Source organism: Plectropomus leopardus, chromosome 17, assembly GCF_008729295.1.
Source record: "Plectropomus leopardus isolate mb chromosome 17, YSFRI_Pleo_2.0, whole genome shotgun sequence".
Classification (NCBI taxonomy): domain Eukaryota; kingdom Metazoa; phylum Chordata; class Actinopteri; order Perciformes; family Serranidae; genus Plectropomus; species Plectropomus leopardus.
The window spans coordinates 4,393,602-4,403,840 of NC_056479.1; the positions used below are offsets into that span (position 1 = coordinate 4,393,602).

A 10,239-nucleotide genomic window follows, 5' to 3' on the forward strand; every position below is an offset into this window, starting at 1 on the left:
TATACAGTAGGTTAGAGTTTCGCACGTTAAACAATTAAAACGATTTAAAATTAATGTTGAAGGCAGATTTGAAATATATCCGCTTCAATTCTGCACATTGCTGGGATTTTGACACCTATCGATTCACTATAATACATCCATGCTATCGATGCGGTACGTGGTGTTATGGGAGTTTTAAAGGGCCAGTGCGTTATTTTGCTCGTAGTATTTTCTCTGCAATTAAAAAAAAAACGAGAAACAAAACATACACCTAAAGTAAGTAAGGTGCAATCATAGATTGGAGGGAATAAAAACAGTGGGCTTATTACAAACCCAAAAGCTGGGTTTTATAACACTTATCTGACAAATTGAGATCCAGTTCATTAATATTTTCTCTCTGTCATCCAGCAGGTTAGATTACACTCTGTGTGAGACAAAACAAAACAAAACAAAACAAAACAAAAATAGTAACTGGAAAGTTCTAAAATAGTATAAAAGTCCAAATTTGTTGTGATTTTTTTGTGTGTGTTTTCCTGTCACGCATGCCTCTCCATTTTTATTGTTTAGAAACTAAATATTATTGGAGATTAATAACAATTACCAAAAAAAGAAAAAAAAAAAAACAATGCAGTTTTATGGTTTGGAGGATGGCATAACAGTAGACAGACTCTATGTGCCAAGATGAAAACTGAGTAACAGCAGCATGCAGTGGAGAGATTTGAGTATTACACCAGATTGAAGTTGATTTGTGTGGCAGCTGTGGAAATTTTCTGGGGTCAACAATAATGGGTGTTACATTATATCAAAGTGGGAAACAAAAACCAAAAGAAAAAAAAAACATATAAACTTTTTTGGAGGAATATCTTGGGAATAACAGGGTAATACTAAGGTAGGCTACTTTTGTCTTTAATTTTTTGTGTTAATTTAATTTAAATTTTAATTTGTCTGCAATGTACAGGAGGGTCAGTTTGTTTAAAATAAATAAATATAATGATATCTAATTTGCATTAAGAGTATTCATCTAAAACATAGTAAAATCATGACAAAAGTCTGTCATTTAAAGGGTTAGAATTCTGAAAAATATTAAATATTTGATATTCATGATTAGGACTGATGATGATTAAAAAAAAACTCAATGAAAGTAGAAAAGCATGTTAGTGCAAAATATTTTTTATAGCCTGATTTTGAAAAGCACATTTTGTGTGCTGATTTGTATGAGTGTGAGTATTTAACTCTGCACAAAAAATAATTAGATATAAAAATCAATGTTGCTATTTATCACTGACATATCCTAGGCTTTGATAATTTAGAAAAGAAAAATCTTACTTAGGGTCTAAATAATCGAGATTATTGATTCTTTTTTTTTAATCTAAAAACAGTGGCATCATGACAAAATCCTGACAAATTGGGTTAAAATTCTAAAAATTGATTAATATGTGATATAATAATTATGACTTAACTTAACCAAATGAAAGTAAAAAATAATAATGTATAATACTTTTTAAAGCTTGATTTTGAAAAGCACAATTATTGCACTGAGGGATATGAGTGTGTGTAAGATTAAAGTGGTTATTAAGGGTTAAAGTGTGGCATGTTGAAAGTTCTTGTTAAGGGTCGTTGGGTAAGTGGTTTTGAATACTCAATAAATGGATGTTGAAAGTTAAATTATCTATTATCCAGAGGTTAAGGTAAAAATGAATACACCTTATAGCATTACAGCATCATTACACAAATCCCCAAAGAAAACCATTCTGATTTATCAACAACTTTTAATCACACAGAACAGTTTTTATTCATTTATTCTGATGTTACTTTTTACAGAAGCAACAGTAAAATAAGAATTTCCTCCTTTAAACAGTGTCAGACAGTAGAGGGACAGTAATGCTCACACACACACAGACACAGTTCCACCTTCTGATTAGTAGCTCTGATCTCATATATATATTTTATTTCAATAATAAATTATGTACAATTTTATTGTGATGAGAAAGATGTGAGACGGTGGCAAGAGAGACAGAGAGAGCTTATTTTTCGGCCAGTGATGGTTTTCCGTTGGGGTTCAGGAGTCAGAGGTGAGAGGCACATGTCGGCCCCTCCAGGTGCATTGTGGGTTGTACCCAGAGGGAATGCCTGATGAGGAGGGAGAGGGGTGGCGCAGTCACCACATGTAGGAGTCGTCGTATCTGCGGAAGAACACAATGAAGAATGTATCATTGCTTGTATAAATTTTTAACATTCATATGGGTTCACGACAGGTCACATGACTTCTTTAGCGTATGCGTGTGAGGGTCTTTACCTTGATCTCTGGTCTCTGTTGCTGTCGCCACCAAACAGCAGCTCTGCAACCACATCCTCCTGAGTTGAACGCTTTCCATACCTGGGAGAGAGATAGGCAGAGTAGTTTTTAGCCATGTTAGCAGCAAAGTTCTTTACAACTATTGATTGATTGATTGCTGTGAAATTTGGTCAATTTTGGCCAGAAGATGAATCATACTAATTTTGCTGTACCCCTGACATTTCCTCTAGAGACACTTGTAGGTTAGACTTTTCACTTATCAGATTAAATATTTCAACATATATTGGATAGACTGGCCTAAAAGTTTGTGCATTCATGGTTACCAGAGGATGAATCCTGATGGCTTGTCTGAACCCCTGACTTTTCATTTAGTGCCACTTGTAGGTCAGACTTTTCACTTATCACTTACAAAAAATAAATAAATGAAATAAAAACATAAACTAGAGAATGGCACCAAAAAGTCCTGAAAACTGAAAAACAAATTATCTGACAAAATTTTAAATATATAAGAAAATTAATTATAAATATTGTTTTGTTATGATTTTCCATAGTATGTTTTTGTTTGATAATATTCAAATAATCCCTGCTGTGTAAAACTAATTTCCAGGTAATTTTCTTGTCACCTATTTTTTAATGTCTTGCAATTTCTGACACTGCTCATTTCCTTTTCCCCATGTTTTCAAAAGAAATCAAAGCAATTTGCTCAGGTTTCAAGGGTTAAAACCTTTGATCAGGGTGATCATGGTAACCCAACTTATGAAACAAAGCACAGACACTATGCCATAGCTATATTGTGTGTATTGTCTGTGTCATCTTGTCTGCCTATCTTTTAATATATTGGTTCTCTCCGCTTCCCTTATTTCCTTAGGTTTTCATTTCATAGTCAGGTTCAGACTGTGCATGCAAGAATGAGTGTGTTTTCATGCTGGCATGTAAGAGGGTGCTATTTCCAAGTCTGGATATGTCTCATCATTGTCATGATAAGGAAACCGAGAGAGTTGCACATGTGAAAACCACAGAGCCGTTTAACAGAAACTTTACTTCCTAATGTGTATGTTTGTGTGTGTGTATGAGCGTAAAACAGTGCTTTTTAACACCACCCCTGCAGCGCAACCTGCAGTTCCTCTGTTTTCCCATCAACCACCTGTTCCACCTCCCACTATGCCCCCAGCACCCAATCTTGCGCTTCGTTACACACAGGGAGTTGTGTGAGTGTTGTGCCCTGTAGGAAGGCAATCATACAGCTCTGTCTCAGCTGCCACACTGTGCCACACATCAGGATGTAAAATGCTTTCCTCTCTGATAATGGCCCGTCTGCGTCAGTATATCTCCTCAAGTCTCTCTGATTGGTCCTCCTCTTATTGTCTATCGGTCTGATTGTCTGTTCACGTCTTTCTTGCTCTTTCCACCCAATGATCAGCTTGTCTCTTTCTGTCTTTTGCTCTCTATCGCAGTAATCTTCATTATTGTTTTTAGAATTATAACCCCTGTCTGAGCTTCTGCTGTGCCACATCAGCATCACAAGCTATCAGATATCTAAAAACATGAGCACCCTGGCATATTTGTTAAATTATATTTTCTGCTGTCTTCATCTAAATTCAGAAAAGTGCTTTCGGCAAATGTATTCTAAAAATCCCCAGCTGCTTATAAACTCAGCTAACTAAAGTAGATTTACTGTCAGAACTTTTGGCTCTAAAATTTAGGCTAAAATCTGTCCCTCTTTAGGGAAAGCCATACCCCCCCTTATACAATTGATCTGGCTTTTTAATGCAGTGAGAATGTGTACGATCAGCATTCACACACGAGTCAAATGACTCTGCACTAGACACGGCTCCTATTGGCCTTGATGGGAATACAACACCTGGGTGAACGCGGTAATTTCAGTTCCTTAACCGGTGAGATGCAATGGCGTACCATCACTAATTACCATCTGTCTCTTCCCAAGCAGCTAAAACAACAATCCAGACACATCTGCAAAGAGTTTAAAAGAGAGACTGAATAAGTAAGAGATCAAGAAGAGAAGCCACTGAAAAGACCGCCGTTGCTGCTGTCTGCTGTTCAGCTGTTCAACTGTTCTCCTGCCTATCCACGATGTCACATGGACACATTAACAAAACAACCCCCACACACACATGCAAAAAAGGTGACAGATAGGCAAACCCATGTGCTGTAGTGATGTGCTCACTGGGAGTTGGAATGCAGTCAAGCTCCTTTCTTTAGTGGGTTTAGCCGTGAGAAGCCACACTAATTTAGTGCTGATTTTGGTTGGGAAGGGGTAAAAAAAAAAAAAAACCCAACCTCTGTAACTTCATTAGCTAACTGTATATTAAGGCTGTAATGTCATTCGCAGGGTACTAATATGTATGGTGACATGTGAACTGTTGTGCGTGCATTTTCGTAGGTGATCATATGACCTATTCTATGAGAATAAGTTGCTGTGGAAACTACAGTTCTGATTTTCATGTCTTGAGTCAAGGCACCAGTATATTGTCCACTTTGCTGGAAAAAACAGCTCGATCATTTTAAGATGGTTAAACTGGTTGACCAGCTTGTTTGACCAGTTTTTGCATAACTTTTGACGGCTTAACAGGTCATACCAGCTTGTGATGGTCAGTCTGGCTGCTTCATCCACTGAAGGTCCAGTAAAATTGAAACCAAAACAATTTCCTTGAGTATGGCGAAGTAACTGTCATAAGGGGGGAGTATGACAGGCAAAGGGCATAAATCAGTTAAGTCTACTGGCATGGCATATGTGTAAATATAAACGTGCATAGCTTGACTGGTCACACCAGCATGTCCGACTGGTGGCCAACCTAGCTAAACCATCAAAGACAAGCAATAACTGGGTCAGGACCGTCAAGACGTCCAGCTAAAACCAACTAAAACCATCTACCAGCATAATATGTTTTTGCTGGTGCTTTCAGTAGGGCAGTTACACAATACTATAAACTGCAGTATCTAGTAATGCACCCCAGGCACCTGACTGCTCAGATCCATAAATTTTATCTGGAGTCTATAGCCTAAAGCTGACGGCCATCACATTTCCCAGCATTTCATTTGAAACAGCCAAACCTTTATATAACCATTAGTTACCTTCACTGCATATAATATGTCTTCATCTCCAACTCTCCAGTGAAATGTAAACACCTTCTACTCTGAACCATTTGACTCTCTATGGCATAATGGTTCTTCTTTAAACCACAGATCTAAATATCAACGACCTATTTGGCTTTCATGAGTAAGATCAGATAGCTCATGAGCCAGACTGCTTCAAATCAAAAAATATTCCATCTGACAATTCCGTCCAGGCAACTTTCATACCTGAGAGCAGCAGGCCTCGGCTCAGGCCTCGCTAACTGGATTTGGGATTCCTTCTTGGGTCCATCTGTGTCGATTTTATTGCTCTGGTCCCGTTGATTTGAAGGCCTGGAGGTTTTGGAGAGTGGCCAGTAATCTAATCTACCGAGCTGCTATGTGCGGGCACAGGGCTGCGGGGATGGAGGAGGTGTAGGAGGAGGTGTGGGAGGAGGTGTGGGAGGAGGTGTGGGAGTGCATCATACATCGACAGAGCTTCGGGCTTAAGTATGAGCAGGAAACTCATGGAACTCAAGTTGCTATAATGACTTGAATAAAAGAAAATGAAATAAAGGAGCAAATGTGAAGAAGCCAAAAAGACTTACTCTGTTACACTTTTATGAGCTTAACACATGAAAATCATTTTGGGGAAGAGTTCCTTTAAATTTCAGGGATCCATATATGGTTCATTACACAGAGGTGATGCATACCTTCATCTGTCCTCTTGGGGACTCTCCATAGCCTCAAGATTTATCTTTTTGGACTGGATAAAAACTATTAAGAAGGGAGAGGTGAACAGAAAAGGGGGAGGTTTTTGCCATCTTTCTTTTGGCTGAAAAGAGGGGAGCCTGACTTTTTAGCAAGAATTGAGGTGCAACTGTAGATTTATCATATCTCTGCCTTCCATTATCACATTGTCATGGTGACAATAAGATTACCATTGGCGATGAAAGTGCCCAGTTTACTCATTCACATGTAATTTTATTTAAAAATTAGAACATTATCTGGAGTATTCATTAGATTGTTAAGTTTCTCATGGATGTGGCAATTTTTAATTTAATTTGTGATGTGTACACTGGGGGCTACAGTGAAAACTTTTATTCAATTTAGAGATGGAATTGAGTCAACAAGCTTATATTTACATCCAATTGGCAAAAAAATGTTTGCATCGTACATTATAGCGAACCACGAATACACTACTTTTGCATGTTATTATGAAGTGATCAGTCGCTGTGCTCAGAGCTCTTTTTTGACTTTCTGCTGCTCTGTCTTTGTAAATAATGTGGTGGTAGATGTTTTAATTGTGTCAGGCTGCCACAAATAAATAAATGTGTGGGAAACTCTGGGATATGTTGAAACTTAACATATCGACAGTGCTGTGGTTAACACTTAGAAACCTGGACTGACATCAGTTTTCTTGTGCTTTTACAAATTTCTTGTTAATTTCTGGGTTTTAAAGCATTAGCATGTGGTCATATTTATGTACAAAAACCACTTGGTTATGGTTTGGAAAAAAAAATCATGTTTTAGCTTGAAATGCCTGGTGTTGGGGGCATAGTTTAGGCAGGAAAAGACACAATGTTTCGGTAAGAAATAACCACTCTTCGTGGCTTGGGTTGCTACAAAAACAGACAGTGGTCTGCAGCTTGGCAGGCATCTTATCGAGGTGAGATGCCTTCCACCATCCCCTCCACCTCCTGATGACATAGTCAGCTCATATATCATGTCACTTTAGAAATATTGATATGCAACATATTCAAGGTTTGTAGAATCATATAATGGCAACATTTTCTTTAGGCGACTGGGCTATTCATTTGGTAGTTTACTTGATTTGGTAAATCAAAACATTTGGAAGATCAAAATAAAACTTCATTAATATAATCAGAATATCTAAAATACAACAATAAATATGCCCCCCTATAATAGCCCGAGGTTTCCTCACTTTCGATTAATTTCTATGCCTAATGATGCCACTTAGGTGTCAGAAATACAGAAATTCACTTATCAAAAATAGTGTAACACCTGTGCCATGTATATGTACTTCATGTACTATATGTGTGTACATACCTCTGCCTGGTGATCAGATTGATGTAATGTCTCAGGGCAGTGTAGTACTTGGCCAGCTCTTCAGGTGGGGCATCTTCTCCGGGGTTCTCAGGTTTGGGGGGGTAGGCATCCGCCAGCGTTCCCAAACACACCAGCACACACAGCACTAAGGCCACCAGCACCGTCCATGGCTTCAGCATCACGGCCATCTGGAACAGGACAGCAGGGTGTTATGGAGGTTAAGGATCCAAAGTTTGGAATTAGCTCCAATGCAATAATTAGAATGATTTTAGAAATCTTTAATAATAAATATTACGGTTATTTGATATTTTTTCTATAAGTGGTCGATTTCGGTAATTGTGGAATGCCAGTCTTAGTTTTATCTTAGACTATAACATTGGTCAAAAATTATGAAGAAGATGTGAAAATCTTCAATCGGTGACTAAAAGAAAATATTAACCTCTATCATGTTTGATTGAATACATCCCATCACAAAAACACAGAAGGAATTGGAGATTGATGAGCTGATAAAGACATTTTATCATTTTTTTCTGATGAAAAAAAACCAAACCAAAAACGTTTGGTGTGTGCTAAACCTCTCCTGAGGGACGCAGTTTGGAAAAATGGCATCATTTGTTTTCCCAGGAAACGTCTGCTCAGGCTAAGTTTACTGACGAGTAAATTGAGGTGTGCGAAGCAGCTAAACAAGTCAATATGTATCATGTAAAAGAAAAATGAAAGCCGCTTCAGGCTGCAGTGTGACTGATGGGTCAGTTAAGCTCCTGAGGAAGATGAATAAAATGGATTGACTTCAGTGGAAGGAACTAATTTCACACAACACCAGTGAAATTATAAAATAGACATAGTTTATAGTAGTGTGCTGCACATGAAAGATGTGTTGATAATACTCTGTATGCTATTGCAGCAGCTTGATGTCTATTTTAGTGTTATATGAGACAGTAATATCGTTTTCATTTATGTGAGCTGTGATTACTACTACTAATAGTACTACTACTAATAATGATAATACTAATGTTGGCCCCTAGTTTCTATGGAGAAGCAAAACAAAACAAAACAAAACAAAACAAACAAACAAAAATACCTAATTTGACATATCTACAAATCAATAAGAACATATGACCACTGAATATTTATCTTTTTTACTTTGCACCATGTTGTATTTTCAAATCTGTGTATATTTCTGTATGCACAGATCTATCCTTAGGCGAGGTCCTTAGAAAAGCCCAAACCTCTACCTAACCTGCAAATGTAATCTATTTCCTTTTTTAATGTTTTTTTTCCCCCAGTAATTATTATAAACACATCTAAATGTGCAAGTAAAATTAAACGTAATTGAAAAGTCAGCTAAACAGATTCTCATAATCCTTGGATGACTGCTCTCTGGCTGTGAAAACATTAGGTGAAAAATAAAAAAAATAATTAAATTAAAGTAAAAACAAAGGGATGCAAACTTGCCACTGTCATTATTCAGCTGTAAAATAATTGCTAAAATAATTAAGCGGTTTTTAGTTTTTTGGGCTCCTATTTTAGCTATCTGCCTTTGGAAAAGTGTTGTGTCCTCAAACCATGAATAAAGGGTATAAACAGATAAGGCTGCTCTTTTTATTTCTAATACCCCCAGGTATTAACATTTTTTTAAAAGATTAATTTCAGTTATAATGAGCTTTAGGTGAACTTCATGACTTTGCTGCCCCTCTGTCTGCTCCATACTCTCTTATATTGCGGAGCTTTTCCAGGTTCACACTGAATTGCCTGTGATGTTTACACACGATAAGACAGATTTTCAGAATACTAAAAAACAGTAAGCCCGCAACTATTTATGTCTTCAATAATTTTATGCCAATATTAAACAAAGCGAAGCGACTATTCAGACTTGCCTGAACATCTGTCATATATGTGCTGATGCGGTTTGGATGCGGCGTTGTCCGCGGTGCTGAACTTCCTTCAGCGGAAACTTGGAGCTATTTACTGTCCATTTAACACCGAACCTTTACTATAAAGCAAGGTCAAGACACATATGTACTCTAACTTTAAAAACGTTAGCTATATTTTAAATTAGAAACTGCTCATCCTAACATAAAGAAAGTTGAGAGAGAGAGAGATAGGGAGAGAGAGAAATTGTGTGAGCTTTTTGGAATAAAATAGTAGGACGGCGTGCAATTGATTTTACATGCAATAGTTGAACAAAAAAACACTGGCTAAAGAGAAATTTGCGACATACATTGTAACAAATGTACGTTGTTTTTTTTAAATACAGTAAAACACGGCAAATATTGATGCTTTTCAAAGCCAAACACTAAAAAAAATATTAAAACTAAGTATTAATGAAGTTAAATAATTTGTTCGAATACAATTTAATTTCTATATAGACATTGCACACAGTACAATGATCACACATGTCATTGTCTGCAATTTAAACATCTGAATGCCCGTCGGATCCGTAATAACATTCAAGATGGAGCGAATGAAAGCAAGTGAGAAAGAAGTATGAAGACTTACTCTGAGGAGACTTTGAAGGTTTCAGGTAGAAGTCGGGACGACAGGTGGTTTCTGGCAGTAGCAGCAGAGGTCTGTTTGTTTTCTTCTCTCCTGTTGCTTTTTACTCTGCAGGTCGCTGCACTTTGGTACCAAACTCCGTCAGAGTTGATTTATATAGTTTAGCAGCACCGGAGGAGGGAACGCTTACACCACAGTGCGTGCGTGTTTTCGTGTGCGTGTGTGATGCGAAAGGGTGGGGGGCCGAATGCGTCAGATGGTGATGATGTTGGAGATATTACGCATCAGGCAGTCCTGTGTTTTAGATAGTTAACAGATGACATTTT

General features: G+C 37.4%; 1 protein-coding gene across 1 annotated transcript; it reads right to left on the reverse strand.

Moving 5' to 3' along the window:
• Nucleotides 1-1,844: 1,844 nt before the first annotated feature.
• Nucleotides 1,845-10,019, reverse strand: pyya (peptide YYa). Its single transcript, XM_042504604.1, has 4 exons — nt 9,917-10,019; nt 7,418-7,605; nt 2,276-2,356; nt 1,845-2,162 (listed from the first exon to the last, which is right to left on the reverse strand). The coding sequence occupies exons 2-4, from the start codon at nt 7,603-7,605 to the stop codon at nt 2,138-2,140; spliced, it is 294 nt and encodes a 97-aa protein (XP_042360538.1). The 5' UTR covers nt 9,917-10,019; the 3' UTR covers nt 1,845-2,137.
• Between the last annotated feature and the right edge of the window lie 220 nt (nt 10,020-10,239).

What these genes read in the sequence shown, in the direction of transcription:
- pyya (XM_042504604.1), bottom strand. Translation starts at nt 7,605, where the DNA reads ATGGCCGTGATGCTGAAGCCATGGACGGTGCTGGTGGCCTTAGTGCTG. An exon ending in AATCTGATCACCAGGCAGAG is followed by an intron (nt 2,357 to 7,417) that starts GTATGTACACAC and finishes TCTCTCTCCCAG; the next exon opens with GTATGGAAAGCGTTCAACTC. An exon ending in AACAGAGACCAGAGATCAAG is followed by an intron (nt 2,163 to 2,275) that starts GTAAAGACCCTC and finishes GTTCTTCCGCAG; the next exon opens with ATACGACGACTCCTACATGT.